Source organism: Silurus aristotelis, assembly GCF_946808225.1.
Source record: "Silurus aristotelis genome assembly, chromosome: 1".
NCBI classification, from domain to species: Eukaryota; Metazoa; Chordata; class Actinopteri; order Siluriformes; family Siluridae; genus Silurus; species Silurus aristotelis.
In genome coordinates, this window is record NC_139574.1 from 20,868,881 (window position 1) to 20,889,147 (window position 20,267).

Below are 20,267 nucleotides of genomic sequence, written 5' to 3' on the forward strand. Positions count from 1 at the left end.
AAACAGATTGAACAGTCTAAGAGAATAAAAGCATTGCTTCAAGTAGAGGTGAAGCGCAGGCTAATTATACAAGAGCTTTTACCTCTATCTGTGGGTAGTCTAATAGCATTGTGGGTAATGTAGAAAACCATTAGCCAAAACCTAAACCAATATTCCAATTAAAACCAAAATTTCGGAATCTTTTTATTAAATAAATACCACCGAATAACATCTGTTAATTACATATATGGGAATGCAAAATTGTTGTGATGTTTTTTTTTTTTTTTTACTTGCCAGCATTTCTGCTTTGTTCCTAAATATCAGTTTTATCACGTCACGTCTCTGTTTTTCTCTTTCTCTCTTTTGCTAGCTGAACGAATGTGTTCTGTAGGCGTACAGTGCTTTATGAGGACACATTTGAGGGCTTGATATTCAAAGCCTGGGTTAGGTCTACAAATCACTGAGATTAAAACATTTGCAGCAGTCAAGCAGTCTTCAACAAGACACATTTTCAGAATTGATCATCTGTTTAGGTGAACGGTCCATCATACAAGCACTTGCTTTCCCAGCTAACTCCTACCGACCCTGGGTTAACCTTTTGTCTCTTGTGTTTCCTCCAGGCATGGCTGCAACGGTATGGCTACCTCCCCCCCTCAGACCCTAGAATGTCGGTGCTGCGCTCGGCTCAGAGTATGCAGTCTGCTATCGCTGCCATGCAGCGGCTCTACGGCCTCAACGTCACCGGTGCACTCGACAAGAACACCATAGAGTAAGTAACCGAGGCTACGGCAGAACCATGCCAGCCAGCACAGTGGCAGTCTCCACAGTCTCTCCTCGTTCTCACTCCACACTTTCTCTCCTCACCCACTGCCTCGTTCTGTTCCACGTTCGGCTGCTTTTCCCGAGAATTTGAATGCCAGGGGCATGGCTTAAGTCCCATAATTTCATTTGAATAAAGTGCTTTCAGATTTGACAGTTCTAGTCTATCAAAGCTGTTAGCTGGACATTAAAAATGGACATGCCCAATTTCTTTCTGTCTGTTTTTATATGACTTACTCTGCCTCCTTCAGTGTGCTTGATGCCACGAGGCCAAAATTGTTCAACTGGCATACTTTGTTACTTCGGCACAGAATCATGTGCTGATTCTTATCATGTGATGTTTCAACAGCTAACACCTTTTGCGCCACTAATCTCTTAATTGTTGTTTGTCTTTTTGTTTCCTTTTGCTTCTATGTAATGATGTAGCGCTAACACAATAAGGTGAGGCATCAGTTCTTCTCTTGTAAGCTAATTACTTGCTTTTAAGGTGCGGGTGTACGTGTGCGTGTACGTGTGCGTGTACGTGTGCGTGTACGTGTGCGTGTGCGTGTACGTGTGCGTGTACGTGTGCGTGTACGTGTGCGTGTACGTGTGCGTGTACGTGTGCGTGTACGTGTGTGTGTACGTGTGTGCACACGCGCACACTCTACAACCATTAATTGGTAATTAACAAATCCCACATCTGCATATCTAGTGACAGGTGTGCAAGTATTTTGGCAAATAGTCCTGCTAATATATTCTTAATTTCCCTCTCTTTCCCTCTCCATCTGTTTTACTAATATATTACTGTACATACTGTTGATCTGAGGGAAGTCTCAATGACAGAATTTGTATAAGAACGAGGTCATTCTCAACATACTCAACATACATAATATTTAATAACAAAAAAAATTTAAAAGAAAAAGTACTATAGTACAGTAAAATACGAAAGTCATGAGTAAAAAGTGGTATTGCACATATTTGTTATATGTTATTATATTGGCCCAATTAATTAAAGGCCAGTTCGCAATCATGACACAACACAATGTCATAGTTTTTGTTTAATTATCACACACACACACACACACACACACACACACACACACACACACACACACAGAAAGACAGAGTATATATTGTAGCAGAAAGCTTTCTGTCATTTTCTCTGTCAAAAGAGTGCCTTAGATGTGTAGTACTTGTTTTGCTTTTTGCGTTTGCTAGCTGAAGCATTGAAAAAAAAAAATGTTGTTTCCTCAACGACTCTTTCATATTCCTCAGAGACCTGGGAATGTTTTACCCTAAGTGCGGAATATGAAATATGCTCTCGTGGTGGTGGTGTTTTCATTTCATTATTTATTTAATTAAAACGATTTCTTTTGATGTTTTATTATTATGCATATCTGTTGATGCCTTGAGTGCTGACTGCATGATGTCATGACAACAGTGGTATGAGTGTAATCCAGGTCTTTTTTATCTCTTTATCTCTCTCTTTGTCTGTGGTGTAGGTGGATGAAAAAGCCCCGCTGCGGTGTCCCAGATCAGCTTGGTGGCGCCTCCAGATTCAGCGTACGAAAACGGCGCTACGCTCTCACTGGACAGAAGTGGCAACACAAGCATATCACATACAGGTAGTGTGAAGAGTATGAACCGCTTTGCTATAAATACACTCTAGTGATGTTTTAATGCACATTTGTAGAGCCACAGAACTGCAGATTTCTACACCACTGCTGTTTGCACTGTAAAGGCTAGATTTAATCCCCTCATACCTCTTTAAACTAATCAGCAGCAGTACTGGAATAATTAAGCAATCACATTTCTTATGGCCTCTTTGTCTGCCTCAGGCAGCCCTCCTTCGCTATTTTCAGCGCAGTCAGGATATGTGATTTCTTTGATATTTTCAGCCCACATGCTCATTTCTGTAAACAGTATAACATTATAATATATTTTTCCAACTTGCATTCTAATCCCCATGTGTAAATCTGATTCCGACCTTAATTTTGTCAGATTTTCTTAAAGCTTTGGTTTGGACTTGTGAATCATTCAAGTGTACAATAACCACACTGAATATAATGCACTCAGAATATAATATGCCAGTCATACCAATAGGGAAAAGTCTTTAACTTCGTTACTGAGAACCAGGCTGGTTACCTAGGTGCCAGTGTTAAAGTATGGAGGAAGAGGAGGAGCAGTAGGAAGAGAGCAGAGGCATTCCCCATGGATCAGTCTTTTCAGAGCACACTGTGTGATGTGTTTATACTGAATATGTTTGTGTGCATGGATGCCATGTTTTTTCTTTTTTCTTCAGTACACTTCTGCAGTGACCCATGAACACACTAATAATAATAATCCTCTCTGCGTTTTCATCTGTAATATATCAAATGTGAATGCTTGGGCGTTTGATAATATGCATGTATAAAATGTCGCCTCCAAGTCTGTAATCATTCACTATTAAAATGTAAGTGTGTTATGTACTTTACTGCGATTCAGCAGGTGGATGTATTCATGTAAACTCCTTAATAGACTACAGTGGTGTGAAAAAGTGTTTGCCACCTTCCAGATTTTTTATTTTTTTTGCATGTTTGTCACACTTTAATGTTTCAGATCATCAAACTAATTTAAATATTAGTAAAACATAACACATGTGAGCACAACATGCAGTTTTTAAATAAAGGTTTTTATTATTGAGGGGAAACAAAACCTAAAACTACATGGCCCTGTCTGAAAAAGCGTTTGCCCCCCCTGTTAAAACAGTGTCACACCTGAGTTGAATTTCTCTAGCCACACCCAGGCCTGATTACTGCCACACCTGTTCGCATTTAAGAAATCTCTTAAATAGGAACTGCCTGACAAAGTGAAGGAGACCAAAAGATCCTCAAAAGCTAGACAGCATGCAGAGATCCAAAGAAATTTAGAAACATATGAGAAAAAGTCATTGAGATCTATCAGTTTGGAAAAGGTTATAGAGCCATTTCTAAAGCTTTGGGACTCCAGCAAACCACAGTGAGAGCCATTATTCACAAATGGCAAAAACATGGAACAGTGTATAAACTTCCCAGGAGTGACCGGCGGACCAAAATTACCCCAAGAGCACAGCAACGACTCATCGAAGAGGTCACAAAAGACCCAGCCTCAGTTAAGGTCAATGTTCATGACTCCAGCATAAGAAAGAGTCTGGGCAAAAATGGTCTGCATGGCAGAGTTCCAAGATGAAAACCGCTGCTGAGCAAAAAGAACATAAATGCTCGTCTCAGTTTTGCCAGAAAACATCTTGATGATCCCCAAGACGTTTGGGAAAATATTCTGTGGACTGATGAGACAAAATTTGAACTTTTTGGAAGGTGTGTGTCCCATTACATCTGGCGTAAAAGTAACACCGCATTTCAGAAAAAGAACATCATACCAACAGTAAAATATGGTGGTGGTAGTGTGATGGTCTGGGGATGTTTTGCTGCTTCAGGACCTGGGTTCTGCAGAAGGACAATGATCCAAAACACACCAGCAAGTCCACCTCTGAATAGCTGAAGAAAACCAAAATGAAGACTTTGGAGTGGCCTAGTCAAAGTCCTGACCTGAATCCAATTTAGATGCTGTTGCATGACTTTAAAAAGGGGGTTCATGCTCAAACCCTCCAATGTGGCTGAATTACAACAATTCTGCATAGATGAGTGAATCAAAATTCCTCCACAGTGCTGTAACAGACTCAATGCAAGTTATCGCAAACGCTTGATTGCAGTTGTTGCAATCAAGGGCAAACACTTTTTCACACAGGGCCACAGTTTTGGATTTTGTTTTCACTCAATAATAAAAACCTTTATTTAAAAACAGATTGTTGTGTTCACTTGTTATCTTTGACTAATATTTAAATAAGTTTGATGATCTGAAACATTAAAGTGTGAAAAACATCAGAAATCAGAAATCACTTTTTTACACCACTGTATGTGGAGATTTGTGCTGATTTAGCCACAAAGGTGTTAGTAAAGTCAGGTACTGATGTAGGGTGAGGAAGCCTGAGGGGCAGTTTGCATTCCAATTCATCTCAAAAGTGTTAAATAGGGTTTGATTTCAAAGCTCTATAGCAGGCCACTGATCATGAACCATGTTTAGGTTTCCTAGTTCAAGTGAAAGGGAAGATTTGAATGCTACTTTTGTCCACATTATGTTTGTGGGCATGGATTTTGAGCAGGTCAGATCTTAGCTACAGGGTACTGCTAATCAATTCACTCTTCTCACTGTGTGTAGTCTCTGCACCACTAGAGTTCTTTCTCAACATATAAGTCCAGCACATGTCCATGAAAGTTGGAACATGGCTTACAGGAATATTCTGCAGCAACTTATACGTGGAAAATTTTAATGATTCACCAGGTTCTGGGAGAACCGATTTATTACTAACGGCACAAATGTAGTACTGTTGATGTGGTGTGAAAAAGATTTTTGGCCAGGAGAAATGTTTAAAACCAGGAGAAATGTTTGGCACTGTTTTATCCCTTTAATTGACAGCCAGCCTGAGATTCAGCGCATAATATTTTTAGGTTCAGTTAATCCCATTCATTTTTTTTTTTTTTTTTTTACAGCTTAATGCAACAGGGTGTGGGGCTTTTTGTAACAAAAAAGTAGAAAACCTAGGATTATTGAGTCAGTGGATGATAATTCAGTGTGACTTGTTGTTCATGAGTTGCTATGAATGTGACTGGTAGTGCTGTAGTAGTAATTTACAGCTCTGTATTGGGGTGGTGGATGAGAATTGTTTGGAAATTTGTATGTCAGTGGCATACACTGGCTCTGATTTTTTAAATGTTGCTAAGTCCAATCTTTGGGCACAAATGCAGATTGGTAAGAGCTACAGCCATTAGGTGGAGAGTCTAAAAGTAGTGTATAGGCAAATAAGATGGAAGTCACTCAATAGTGGAAGTTAGGATTTGATTAAAAATTGCAGAGGATTGGCAGATATATTCCTGTGGCAGAAATGCAGAGTTGGGTTAGTGTTATGATCTGTTTTACAGTGAGAATATTTGACAGGATAGTGTAATCCCCTGCACACAGCTTAGTGCATGTCAGTCAGACACAGCAAGAGCTTTAATAATGTTTGTCGTGAATGGACTGCGAGAAATGGCAAATTACTTTGAAATGGGATACAGAGACATAAGAGAATGATGTAGTACGCCACGATGATGTGGTGATATGAACTATTGATTGAAGTCACTATCGTGGCATGCACATGACCAGTAGGTGGTCTGAAAAAATAGCCACATCAGTCAGTAGGTGAGAGAGGACTGTGTTTTGATCTGTGAGCCCTGTAGAATAGCAGATAATGATGACTATCCCAGAAGGCCAGCTTGGATCAGATCTTTGGTTTTTTAAGATATAGTGCCTATCCAGCTTCTTCTGCAGACCTGTACAAATGTACACAATTTAAGAACTCGCATATTAAGCCTGCTGGTTGAATACTATTAAAACAAAGGACTATTTGTGGATTTGAAATAAAATGTTGATAATTCTTAATTAAAAAAGATATACCGGTTGAATCTCTGTGATTCTGTAGCCTGCCTTTTTTTTTTTTTTTTCTTCTTCCGTATTGTTCAAAATATTCCTCCTTATACAGGTGTAGTACATTTGTTTTATAAACATTGTCCTGATATGTTTTATTTTTTGCTTTAGGATAATTAGAAATTCATATTTTATCAAAAAAATTTTATTTGCTAATTTATTGACGTGATTTGCCTTTTTATCAAATGCTCTCTCTCATCTCTCTCTCTCTCTCTCTCTCTCTCTCTCTCTCTCTCTCTCTCTCTCTCTCTCTCTCTCTTTCTAATGTATATTAAAGCACCCCATGTCCCCGAGGTATTTATCACTTTCATTTCTGACCCCTTTGTCCAGCATAAAGAACGTCACGCCAAAGGTTGGCGCAGATGAGACCCATGATGCCATCCGACGGGCATTTGACGTGTGGCAGAATGTAACACCGCTGCGTTTTGAGGCTGTTCCCTACAGCGAACTGGAGCGAAATAAAAAAGATGTGGATATTACAATCATATTTGCCTCTGGCTTTCATGGAGACAGCTCTCCCTTTGATGGGGAAGGGGGCTTTCTGGCACATGCTTACTTTCCTGGGCCAGGCATTGGAGGAGACACACATTTCGACTCAGACGAGCCCTGGACCCTGGGGAACCCTAACCATGATGGTGAGTATTACTCTTGCGTCTGAGCAGTGAAGGCGCTATGGCACAGATATGCAATATATCTATCGTGCATTTTCCCCATTTACTTTAGATCTATTATATTTTGTCAGACATGGTGTTTAAAGCTGACCCATTTCACACAGACATACTAAAGCCTAATAGCGCTAGCTAGTTCTGCGACTCCTTCCAGATATAATAGAAAATTGTTTATAAATGTAGGACAGCTGGGGTTATTCAAGTACTTCAGATAAAGAAAGACAGCTGTGACCGTTAACCCCTTATATTTAGCTTTCACTGTTTCTCTCAAATGACATGCAAAATGCCAGAAGTCATTAATTTTCAATAGAGAATTTGGGCTTGTTTTCTGAGGTTATGGATGTGTTGAAAGTATTTAACTTGTGTGAGTAAAGGTGTTTTGCTATTACACCTGTTCGGTTGATATGGATATAGAATTGGGCACCACATTCATGCATTTACATGCCTTGCAGGTAAGCTAGTAAATGTATCATTTATCTGGCCCTACATATAAAAATAAATATAGTCTATTTGTAACTCGGAAGCGTTGATTTGAATACAAAAACAGCTTTGCTCTTGCGTCATGTCAATGGCCACGATCACTATATGCCAATCAGGCATAACATTATGAATTTGACATGCGAAGTGAATAGCACCGATTCTCTCTTTATTATGGCACCTGTGTTAGAAGCAGGAAATGCAATTTGAAGGGTTTGAGCGAGTTTGACAAGAACCAAATTGTAACATCTAAACGACTGCAGCTCTTGTGGAATGTTCCCGGTCTGCAGTGGTCAGTATCTATCAAAAGGGGTCCAAGGAAGAAACAGTGGTGAACCGGCGACAGGATCATGGGCGGCCAAATCTCATCGATACTCGTGGGGAGCGAAAGGCTGGTCCATGTGTTCCGATCCAACAGACGAGCTCCTGTAGTTCAAATTGCCAAAGAAGTTTATGCAGTTAATGCTCGATGGGTCAGAACTATTTTGGCAGCAAAAGAGGACCAACACATTATTAGGCAGGTGGTCATAATGTTATATCTGATCGGTGTATGGCCAAATATGGCCCTCTCTTTAATGAGTTTGTCCAATGCCACAATCAGGGGAACTAATATGGAGTCTGTGTTATCATAATAACCTCCACTCTACCGAAAAGACTTTTGATAAGATTATGGGGTGTGGTTCTGGGGATTAATTCCCACTAAGGTCAGTCAGTGATGTCAGGTGCACAAAGACAATGTTATAATTCATTTCAAAGATTGAGGTTGAGGTGTAGGACACAAGTTTTTCCCCCACCAACACATTGTGCACAAGGGCTTCGTCATGCAGGAACAGATTTGGGACTCTTAATTAAATTATATTATGCACTTTTTATAGTGATGTGCTTCCAAAATTATGGCAAAGGAGAACCATATATGGGTGTGCTGATCTGGCCGTAAAGTGCACTTCCTTCTTTAGAGTATTGTGGAGATGTGTTCAAGCAGTATAAGTGTGGTCATTTTAAATGGCCATCTGAAGGTTTAAACCTTTAATAATCATGCAAATAAAAGATGTATAAAATTGTGTGTAAAAAACATTTACAATGTTGAAAGCTTTTTATCACTATGTTAAAGGGAGTCATTCCTATTGTAAGCCCTGATATGGTAGTGAACATTTAACCTGTGGCTTGTGGGAAGAGCTCCATTATAACCAATCAATGATAATGAGCTGGAGATGTATTGTCAGGATGCTGGTGAATCATTCTCTCTCTCTCTCTCTCTCTCTCTCTCTCTCTCTCTCTCTCTCTCTCTCTCTCTCTCTCTCTCACTCTTTTCATCTTCCTCTCTGTCTCTCCATCATGCACTGATGTGGCAGATTTTTTTGAGAACCAGCTTACAGCATAGTGAAGACATGAAATTATGCAATCGCTTGAATTATATATCTAGTGGTGTGAGAAAAGAGCCTGATGCCGATTAAGAGCACATGCATACATATTTTATCTAAAACCGAGACCGAGCGTTAGTGTCTTTGACAGTGTGTGTGTGTGTGTACGTGCGTGTGCTGAGGTGTTTTTCTCTGTGTGGCATCTGAAGACGTCTGGAGGACAAGTGAGAGAGAAGAATACCAGAATCTGGAAGGGTTGGTGTTCTGACTCATCAAGGCTCTGTGCCCTCATTGAACTGACAAGACAAATATATACCAAATTAGTGTACAAAAGAAACAACAAAAAAGAAGAAAAGGAAAGCCAGTGGGAGGGCGAGAAAGAGAAAGAGCAGGAAAGAGCGAGAGAGAATATTTTCATTTGCAACAATGTGTGCTATCAAGTTTCCTCTCTGTCTGAATGCTCAAATGGCCATCCTCACTATATAGCATTAGATGCATTCAGATGAACTCTTTTAGAGTACCTGTTGTTATATAACAGCTGAACACTGCGTGTGTCTGTCTGAGTCGGTGTGTTTATTTTCCTGGGCTAAAAAGGCAAATGCTTTTAGTGGGTCGAAATGATTGGTCAGAAAATTTTACAGTTAAACAATTGCACCCCTCAAAACTCTTGTGCCACGTTTGCTCATTTACTGCCACACTCGGTGCAGCCCGTCAAGGGCCTGGTAAGAAGCTCATAAATGCAAGTAGGATTAATAGAGCAGGAAGAGACTATTTGTTTCCTGACCAGAATTAGTTGTTAAGACCAATAAAAGCTTAAGCTTTTTCTCATTAAAAAAAAAAAAAAAAAGTATGTTAAAAATGCAGTATATTTTACCCTATTGCTAAAATCATGTTATGATAGTGTCTATGATAGTGTCTATGATAAGGTGCAAATTGTTTATAATTGACTTTATGATCTAGGTTTGTTTCCAGACCTGGCATGTTCTTGAACTTGACTTGAACAATCTTATTCATTTGTGAGAAGACTCATTCTTACTGGCTGCTAGATGCCTAAAAAAGAATGACTGGAAGGCTTTATCTGTGATCAAATCTACTGAAATATTAGAAACAATTATCCAACAATAGCATAGGAGTAAAATGCGAGTTTTGTATTTGTCTCTAGTGAATGCTGCACATCAGTATGTTTATGTGCTCAGCAGCAGTTACCAGTGCTACTCATCTAGTCTTAAGGTTTTAGAAAGCTCAGACAAGTACTATTTTTGCCTCTAATCTTTATTCCTTATTTCACCGTTTTTGTCCATTTTTCATTCATTTCATTCCCTCCTGTCTGCTTTTCCATATTTTCTATAGATATCACCCATTCTTCCCACTCTGTCTTGCTTGGTCTTTCTTTTTCGCTCCCACTGCCCATTTTCCTCTCCTAACCTATTCTCCATTTCTCACTGTCTCTCCTTCCTTCTTTGTGCCATGCACATCTTTTACATACATTGTCGCACACGTTGTCAAATCAAATCTCTGGATGGCCTGTTGCTAGGGAGGTGCCAACCCACTGTGCGCATGTTTAGCTGTGAGCGAGGGATTACAGCCCCCCTTCCTTCTCATGCTGAGCCACATGGACCTCTACCAGTGGACTTCTTCACTCGCTCTGTTCTCGATTGTGTTTCATCCACTTTCTTTTACTTCCACACATACACACGTGCACCCAGGAGTAATACACAACAGATATTTTCACCTCATTTCTACCTGCTAGAGATCTGCTGTGCTGAGTATTGGATAGGAAATGAATATTTAAATCCTAGCGTTATCTAGTGACGATGAGGAGTGACTCATGGCTCAAAAATTTTTTTTCCTGAGCGATGAGCACTTGACACAGTGCTTTTATCCCGTGCTCTTTCTCCCACTTTCTTTCCCATTCCTCTGTCATCATTTCTCTCTTTTCACACTCCCAAGTGTCTGAGCACTGTAATGTCTGCGTTGACAAAACCTCTGTTTGTGTGTATATGGCATGTTATTATATCACGGTGGGGCAAGGCCTCAAGAAGATAAAGTTTTTTTTCATTATTGGTGTGTGTGTGTGTGTGTGTGTGTGGGTGGGTGTGTGTGTGTGTGTGGGTGGACCCAGCTACTCTTCTCTGAGCCACTGATGCAGTAAGAGATTGCTTCAAGGAAGCAATACCCAAGAATAAGTCACTAATGAAATGCTTAATTCAAAAGAACAATTAGATGGTTAGTTTTATGTTGCTGAAGTAAATTGTGTAAATAATTAAGCTGTTTAAATGTCTGCTGAAACCGGAAGGGAAATGGTGGCCACATTTCTCCACCAATTAAGCCAAAATTGCTAAGCCAATTACAGACGAAGGCAACGGATGTCTGCATCATGGCCTGACACGGTCAGAGAATCTGACTTTATGCCTGCACCAGGTTCAGTCTACATTTTAAACCCAGTCTTAAGGGTAATTTATGAGCAGTTAGCACAACTGTCTTAAATTTAAACCAGAGACAATTATGACCAACTTTAAGCTGATGCCAGGTGCTTTTGGTACAAATGGCCTCTAGACTATCCCTGGCTTAGATTTCTATCAGACTAGCAGACAGATGTCTAACTTTAATAATGCTTGTAGTGAGACAGGAAGAGAGCAAATTCCATGAATACAGCAGACCTATAAAATATTCTTGTTGTAAATAGCCCTGCAGATACCAGGGCAGCATGGCACCACACTAGCAGATAAGAGGGAATAGTTTTGTTTCAGTCTAAATGCTGTTCACTGACATATAAGGATATGAATTTAGGAGGGTTTTCATGCCCTTAAAGATGTCTGTGATGGCTTAGGGGGAAAAAATGACACGTCTATACTGATGCAGGAAATGAAAATTGAGGGGAATGTTTTCTCTGCTTCAGAGGGGCACAGGGTTTGGAAAAACAATGCATAAGGCAATGAATAAAGAATTCATTCTTCTACCTGAAAACATCATCAGTACAAACTCTGAAATTTAGGTAGGCCTTAACTTATGTACTGTTTAGCCAATTTGAATTAAATCCCTGTGTATTTTTTATTTATTTATTTATTTTTTTTTTTTGATTGATTTTATTTATTTTTTCTCTTTCTTCGCCTCAGTACAATTCATTTGTGCAAGAGAACACGGAATTCACAATTAGGTGCGAAATCAAAAGAAGATAAGTGAACTCTAGTGCAATTTGACTGCAGTGAGAAAAAGACTGAACCCTGAATCGCTAAACTGCAGAAAGTGAGCCAGACATGTCAGGCCCTGGGTCGCAGCATTGTTTTGTAGAGCTGCTAAACTTATTTGCAGGCAGCACTTTGGTTCGTTTAATTATTATACGTGCCGAAAAAAGAAACAAATATCAGCCAATTTAAACGTTTCAACATTTATACATATTCAGCAAACAGACTTAGAATAGTTCAACATTTTATTTAAACAAATTTGTCCTTCATCTAATAAATGTGGTGAACCCTTGTTTTATTATTAATCATGATCTCTCTCACTGATGTTAGGTATGTATGTTTATACTATCTACACAAGATTAAGTTCCCGTCTTGCTCCAGTGTGCTGCAGGTTCAGCCTGGATTAATGGTGCAGCATCAGCTGTGTGAAGGGGCCAACAGTGTCCTTGTGTTGTGGATTCGGTCTCCTTGTTCGGGGGATGATTGGCAGGATGTGTGTGTGCCTGTGCGCCTGATAAGGCATAGCTCTTCTTCAGCTGCAAGAGAATTAAAAAGTCTTATTTATTCATTGGCCGCATGGGTCTGATGGCTATCAGCCTGCTGTCTGCACAAGGGTAATAGAGAGAGACATGAGCATGGATTTGATATCTATTAAAACTTTGCAAGGCATGACCAAAATGTTCTGGTAAATCGAGGGAGCTATAATTAGCCGTGTTTTAGCTTGGTTTCATATCGGTTCGATAAGTTTATCTCGGGCATTAAACAGACGTGTATAATTGCATGACTTCTCTTGTGCTTGAGATGTTGGTTAAAGCGGCAAGGGGTTTTACTGAGAGGTCCGTGCTCTTCCACTGTGTAAGTACGAAAGGTTGTTTTTCTGTGTTTGTTTTTGAGGGATGCGAATGCTGTGTCAGTTGGCGCTAGGTATCCAAAGCTAGTGTTTATTTATTATTTTTTTTAAGCTGTATTTGCTCACTATCCTTTGCTGTATAAGGAGAGCGAGCACCCTGCTGTCACCCACTAGGCAAGCCCTCAAAATAGCTGCTCACCCACTGACTCTAGCATTAACTTTCCATGTGAGGAGCGGTAGCCTCTTCCGCCTGCACATTGCTTCTCGCCAAGCCGACTGGACACGGACCGCCGTCCTTAATCTCCCCTGACCTTCAGCAGTCTCAACTCACATCAAAGAGAGATGTAGACTGCAGGATAACACAGCCCGTAGGAGTATTTAAACCTCAGTCTAGTGTATAAACAGTGCAAAATCAACAATAGATGCTTGAGGGCATGAAAAGAAGAAAATTCAGAGCAAAAGTCAAGAACATTAGAATTTAGAACTGCGAGTAAAGAGAGAGAGAGAGAGAGAGAGAGAGAGAGAGAGAGAGAGAGAGAGAGAGAGAGAGAGAGAGAGAGAGAATGCAAACAGAGGAAGAAAAATGGAATGATGGAGAGATGGATAGGCAGCTGGACCCTCCACAATACCCAGTCTGTCTGGCTCATTTCATTGCACCCATAAATGAGACTGAGAACCTGATCTGTCTTGGAATTAGAAAACCATAATTAAAGAATGCCAGGAATGTGAACACTCAGCTCTCTCTCTCTCTCTCTCTCTCTCTCTTTCTTTCTCTCTCTGTCTGCTATCCATAGCAATAAAAAGTTCTATGCTCAGTATTTTCATGGTCATGTTTGCTGAAAGAAATGACAACCAGCAGCAATGATAATAATGATGATAATGATGATGATAATAAGGCAGGTGTCAGGGATCACCCTGCTTCTTCTCCGGTGCGCGCCTCGCCCGCCCGGAGCGCTTCGCCATCATACTGATTCCACACACCTGTTCCTCATCACCCTCACAGCTATATAAACGCCTCACTCACACCACTCTGTTGTCCGTTATTGTTTGTGTTTGGACTCTGAGTGTGTTCTATGTTTTCTACGTTTGCTTTTGTTTAGTGTGCATTAAAGTCTGTTTGCTGAGCCTCGGCTTCCGCCTCGCTCACTTACGCCTGACAGAATAACGGACCGAAAGAAAGAAAGAGAGAAAAGGAAGGAGAACCTCGAGATCTTTGCCCCGCGCTTACCTTGCGATGGAGGATCAGGCAGTCGCGAGTCTTTGCTGATACAAGATCTCATCGCCGCGCTCCAAGCCGCCTTCCCATCCGCGGCGGCTCAGCAAAACCCCCCCGCGCTCACCAGCAGCCCCATGGCGCTTCCGGCTGCGTTTTCCGGAAAGGCATCAGAATGCCGCGGCTTCCTGTTACAGGTGAATCTCTACATCGAGATGCAACCACAGCGTTTTTCTACGGAGCGGTCGAAGGTGGCGTTTTTCATCTCCCTCCTCTCCGGGAGAGCGCTGGCATGGGCACAATCGCTGTGGGAAGCGGCCGGCCCGGTGATGCACTCATACGCCCGGTTCACCGAACACTTCCTGGAAGTCTTCTGCGCCGCCTCCGGGACTTTCACCACAGCCGACCAGCTGCTCAGGTTACGTCAGGGAAAGAAAGCATCACCGATTACAGCCTCCGTTTTTCGCACCCTGGCGGCATCTAGTGGCTGGAACGAGTCAGCGCTACTGGGAGTGTATCGGATGGGTTTGAAACCGGAGATACGGCAGGCAATGGCTATTCATGAGGATTCGGTGGGGTTGGAGAGCTTCATCCAGAAATCGATCGGGCTCTCTTAGCGCCCAGCGGTGGAGGATCTCACTCCACACCCACCGAGCTCTCCACAAGGTACATCTGCTGCCCCGGAGGGCGAGCCGATGCAGCTAGGATCACAAAGGCTGTCCAGAAGGGAGAGGAATCGCCGGCTCGCAGCCGGAGGATGCTTGTACTGCGGAACCTCGGGGCATTCCATCTTGCAGTGCCCCACACGCCCTGCTCGTGCCGCGGTGAGTACTGTCGAGTTACCTTTCTCCCTAAACTCGCAGTGTCTCTCATAACCCCCACTCTCTCCATCTCTGTGCATGCCCTAGTCGATTCCGGCTCAGCGGGGAACTTCATCTCCCAGGCCTGCCTCGACCGACTACGCCTCCGCTGAGAACGGGGCTCCCAGGATCTAGCCATCCAAACCATCCGGGGAAGGCCGCTGGGTGAGGGGTGGGTGAAGTACTGCACGCCGGAGGTGACTCAACAAGTGGGGCTATTCCATCGAGAGGTGATCCGGTTCCTGGTCTTGGAAAAATCCACAGTCAGTGTGATCCTGGGGAGGCCCTGGCTGCAGAAACACCGGCCTAGATGCTCTTGGGACCCCTGTGACATCCTGGAGTGGAGTCCCCGCTGTAAGGCACACTGCCTCTCACATCTCCCCACGCGAACCCCTGGAGCCGTGATCGGAGCCACTCGTGTGGAGGAAGCCACAACCGCAACCCCTGTGGAGATCCCGAGAGAGTATAGGTCGTATGGTGATGTGTTCAGCGCGCAGGCCGCCACCCGTCTCCCTCCTCACCGACCTTGGGACTGCTGTATCGACCTGCTGCCCGGGGCAAAGCTACCCAAGGGTCGTGTGTATCCCCTGTCCGTTCCTGAGCGTCAAGCCATGGAGGAGTACGTGCAACAGGCGCTTCGTCAGGGGTTCATCACGCACTCCTCCTCCCCTGCTGTGTCAAGCTTTTTCTTCGTGGGAAAGAAGGATGGAGGTCTGCTGCCCTGCATTGACTACCGCCAGCTAAACTCGCAGATCGCACCTCTTCCTTACCCCCTCCCACTCGTGCCCGCAGCTCTGGAGGACTTAAGGGAGGCGGGGGTGTTCTCCAAGCTTGACCTCCGGAGCGCCTACAACCTGGTGCGCATCAGGAAGGGGGATGAGTGGAAAACAGCCTTCATCACCCCCTCGGGCCACTATGAGTACCGGGTCATGCCATACGGCCTCTCCATCTCTCCCGCCGTCTTCCAGGGGTTCATGAATGAAGTATTCCGGCCTTTCCTCCAGAGATTCGTCATGGTCTACATCGACGATATACTGATCTATTCCCGGGATCTGGAGGAACACCGGCGGCACGTGCGAGCGGTGCTTAAAGTACTTTGTTCCCAGCATCTCTACCTGAACCTCTCGAAGTGCGAGTTCCACCGCCCTACAATCCACTTCTTGGGCTACATCATCAGTGCGGAGGGTATCCAGATGAAGAGTCGAAAGGTAAGGGCGGTGAAGAAGTGGCCGGTTCCGGAATCCATCAGGGAGCTCCAGCGCTTTCTAGGGTTCGCCAACTTCTATCGCCGGTTCATCCAGGGCTACAGCAGGATCACTGCCCCACTCACCTCGCTCCTCAGGGGAAAGGCCCGCACCTTGAGGTGGAACCACGAGGCTCAGGAGGCCTTCGACGAGCTTCGCCGCCGTTTCTGTTGCGCCCCGGTCCTGCGTCACCCCGATCCCCGGAAGCCTTTCGTGGTCGAAGTGGATGATTCCTCGACCGGGGTAGGGGCCACCCTGTCACAAAGATCCGGATCTCCCCCCCAGCTCCACCCGTGCGCGTTCTTTTCGCACAGGCTATCCACCACCGAGCAGAACTACGATATCGGGAACCGCGAGCTCCTGGGCATCAGGCTGGCCCTAGAGGAATGGAGACACTGGCTTGAGGGAGCCGAACACCCGTTCACGGTGGTTACCGACCACAAAAACCCCCAATACCTACGGGAGGCTCGGAGGCTAAACCCCTGACAGGCACGCTGGGCGCTGTTCTTCACACGGTTCCGCTTCCAGATCACCTATCGAGCCGGGACCCTGAACGGCAAGGCCGACGCCCTTTCCCGGATATTCGGGCCGGACGAGCCTGGCGAGCCTGAGCCCGTCCTCCCCCCCGCACTCATCCTGGGGCCAATCGTCTGGGAGGTCGACCAAGAGATCGCCTCCGCTGCTCGCCGGGCGGCGGTTCCGGCCGGGTGCCCAGCTGGACGCACCTTTGTTCCTGCCTCGTGCCGGCACCGTCTCTTTAGATCTGTTCACGAGGGACCAGGCACCGGCCATCCAGGGGAGAAGCGGACCATCCAGATCCTCCAGACTAAGTACTGGTGGCCCGGCCTGACCCGAGAAGTAAGGCGCCTCGTGGAGGAATGTCCGACCTGCGCAATGTCCAAGGTCCCACGCCACCTGCCGGTGGGAAAGCTGATGCCGCTCCCCGTCCCTCAGCGTCCCTGGTCGCACCTGGGGATTGACTTCGTGACGGATCTCCCCCGGTCAGAGGGCCACACCTGCATTCTGGTGGTGGTAGATCGCTTCTCTAAGGCCTGCCGATTCATCCCCATGAAGGGGCTCCCCACTGCACTCGAGACGGCGGAGGCTTTGTTCCATCACGTCTTCCGGAACTTCGGTCTCCCGGAGGAGGTCGTGTCGGACCGGGGCCCACAGTTCGCGTCTCGGGTCTGGAGGGCTTTCTTCCGACTCCTGGGCGTCTCGGTAAACCTCACTTCAGGATACCACCCCCAATCCAACGGCCTGGCGGAGCGAAAGATCGAGGAGTTGAGTCGCTACCTGAGAACCTATTGCGGCTAGGATCAAGAGGACTGGAGTAGGTTCCTGCCCTGGGCCGAATACGCCCAGAACTCGCTACGTCAGGACTCCACGGGGCTCACCCCGTTCCAGTGCGTGCTGGGGTTTCAGCCACCCCTGTTCCCTTGGTCGGACGAGCCCAGCAGCGTACCCTCCGTCGACTACTGGTTCCGGGAGAGCAGTCGAATCTGGGAGTCAGCGCACACCCAGCTGCGTCGAGCCCTCCGCAACACCCGCCGACACGCTGATGCACGGCGGCTGGACGCCCCCCGCTACCGTCTGAGAAACACAATATATGCAGATGAAGTGTTACATTTATGTTAATGATTATAGAGAGAATGAGCTTCATCTGGTCCTACAAACTACTCTTTTCTCCCCTCGTCTTCCTCCAGAGAAATGAGAAGAACAAATACATTTGAAACAGTGTTCTCTACAGACAAGTGAAGAGGACTGCTCCACCGAGGAGGGAGATCATGTAAGGCCACCAGTATTGTTCTATTTGTCTTGAAACACTGTCCCCTTGGAGGACTGCGTATTTAGTAAGTGCCCTGCAGGCATGGACCAACAGTGTCATCCAGAACAAAATGCTGCAGCGGAGGTCCCTGTGGAGAACCTTGTGTACATTACAGGAGCTGAGACAGCATCCTAAGCCCGAGGGTCAGGAGAGGCCTGCGCTCAAGATGAGGCAATTGTTTACGGTCATTTCGATGAAAGCTGCTGTCTTGTTCCTAAACATTTTCTCTTTATCAGTGTTTATCACTTTTTTTTTCTCAATCACTATTGGATTTTTCATTTATCTCTTTCTTTCTGAAAATGTTTGCTTTACACTGGCCCAGGTAGAAAGTGTTTTCTTTAGACAACATATATGTACAAAAGTGTGATAGAATCAGTTTTTTATTATATTTTAATTAATTTCTTATTCAAACTTAAACAAAACAACAACAGAGCTGTTCAGCGAACACACACAGCATACACTCATGCATATTAATAACAACATAACAACAATGTATTGTTAATATGAGAAAGTGACCATGGAAAGGCAAAGAGCGAATCAAAACGTAAGGAAAAAAATTGCAAATAAGTCAATAAAACAAAAGGGGGGGGGGGGTGTGAAAGAAGAACATAAGTCAGGGCTATGGTCTTGCTTGTTCAAGTAAATCCCACAAAGGGGCCCATATTCACCATAATACATCCGATTTATTTTGCAAGACATATGTACGTTTTTTCCAAAGGGAGAAAGAATCAGGTTTTTTTTAAGTAAATCAAGACTTTTTGGGAAATGTGCTGCATGTTTCAGCACTTTACCTGGATGTATCAAAACATAAGCATGACCATAGCAGACACTCACACCTAATTAGTTAACAGCGGTAACCTGACTGATCTAGGTGAATAAATAAAACACAGATGTTTCTACGACTCTGCAGTTTTCTTTTCCGTGTACAGACAAAACAGATTATTAGATATATTTTTCCTCTCCAGAATAATTCCTACCCCTTTCAAGATTTTCACATTGCTGTAGCTACTAGAAGATAGATTGAGTTACATTTTCTTTTGCAGACATTTTTTGGGAACAATTATTTTTATATTGTGAAATGTTTCAGTCGGAACTTAGCAGCAGATTCAGTGCTGAGGGGTGCCATGAAAGATTCATGACGCATGCCCTGTGTGTATGTTTGTGTGAGTTTGTGTGGGTGGGTGGGTTACAACCTGAGCAAGATTGAATGCATCTACTGTTTATGCCTCATTTGTTATAAACTGGCCATTGCTAACAAGGTCTAGTGTAGTGACAATGAGAGTCTTATAAAACCATAAAAGAAGCCTCTTTGTGTAACAGAGAACTACTGCCTCCGTTTTCTTCAGGGTTGGGTATATCCACAAGGATAACTGGGGCAGTCTTTTAATGCTGCAGGTTAACCTGGCTGTGTGGTTTGGGGGCTTCATCCTAGAACTCCGAGATAGAGAGAGCGAGAGCAACATAACATGAACTCATATGTTGTTCATATGAGGATGAATAGGAGCTTAGAAAGTGCTGCCTAGACAAAGTGAACCTGTTTTGGTGCAGGCTGTTCAAGATGTAGTGTGTTGGGCAGCACCATCACAACAAGCAGCAGTCTGTAATAGAGGTTCACATTTTTATTGTTTATTGTTTCTCATGACTGAATTGGGAAGTACACTATATAGCCACGTGTTTATACCTGATATGTGGTTCCGTCCCCAAAGAGTGAAGGTTATTATAACAGAAAAAAAGGGGTCAAAAAGACCTGGAGTAATTGGCAATTCATTCATTTTTCTTTGTTTGATGATGAAAATGATGCAGTAACAAAATGTTCGGCATGTAGCTCCGATTCGTAATTAATAGTGTATGAAGCTACTAGTTTACGATTTTGTAGCTTGATTTAGAGTTTGCAGCAATTATTTAAAGAAAGCCCCAGTTAGATTTATATAGTGGCCTGTAGATTTTCTTTCAAAGCAGCTACATATTAAAGTATCCTGCCAAATGTTGCAGAGACCATAGAATTGAATATCCTCTTTCGTAGATAAGGTGTACCCGGAAACTGTGACCCTCTGAGTCCATTTTATTAAAAAAAAAACATCAGCAAAATGTAGGCTGATACCCGGTTGACATACATTATTTTATAAACAACCTGCAAACAAGGAACACTGTACTGTTTTGGACAAAAAAAGACTTTAGACATTCAGAAGTCTGTTCTTGATGTATTTGGACCTGCTGCTGAGCAGGCACAAGCCAGGAAGAAGCTCTGTGCTTCTCTGTG

General features: G+C 43.8%; 1 protein-coding gene across 2 annotated transcripts in view; it reads left to right on the top strand.

Annotated features, from left to right (window-relative positions):
• Positions 1-20,267, top strand: part of mmp16a (matrix metallopeptidase 16a (membrane-inserted)) — a 50,386-nt gene that overhangs the window by 10,755 nt on the left and 19,364 nt on the right. The window contains exons 2-5 of one of the 2 annotated variants that reach the window (XM_083551460.1): positions 600-748; positions 1,225-1,239; positions 2,283-2,405; positions 6,652-6,956. In XM_083551460.1, coding sequence (XP_083407586.1) covers positions 600-748; positions 1,225-1,239; positions 2,283-2,405; positions 6,652-6,956 — 592 coding nt within the window. The remainder of the gene's footprint in view (positions 1-599; positions 749-1,224; positions 1,240-2,282; positions 2,406-6,651; positions 6,957-20,267) is intronic. The other variant, XM_083551461.1, reaches the window with a different exon arrangement.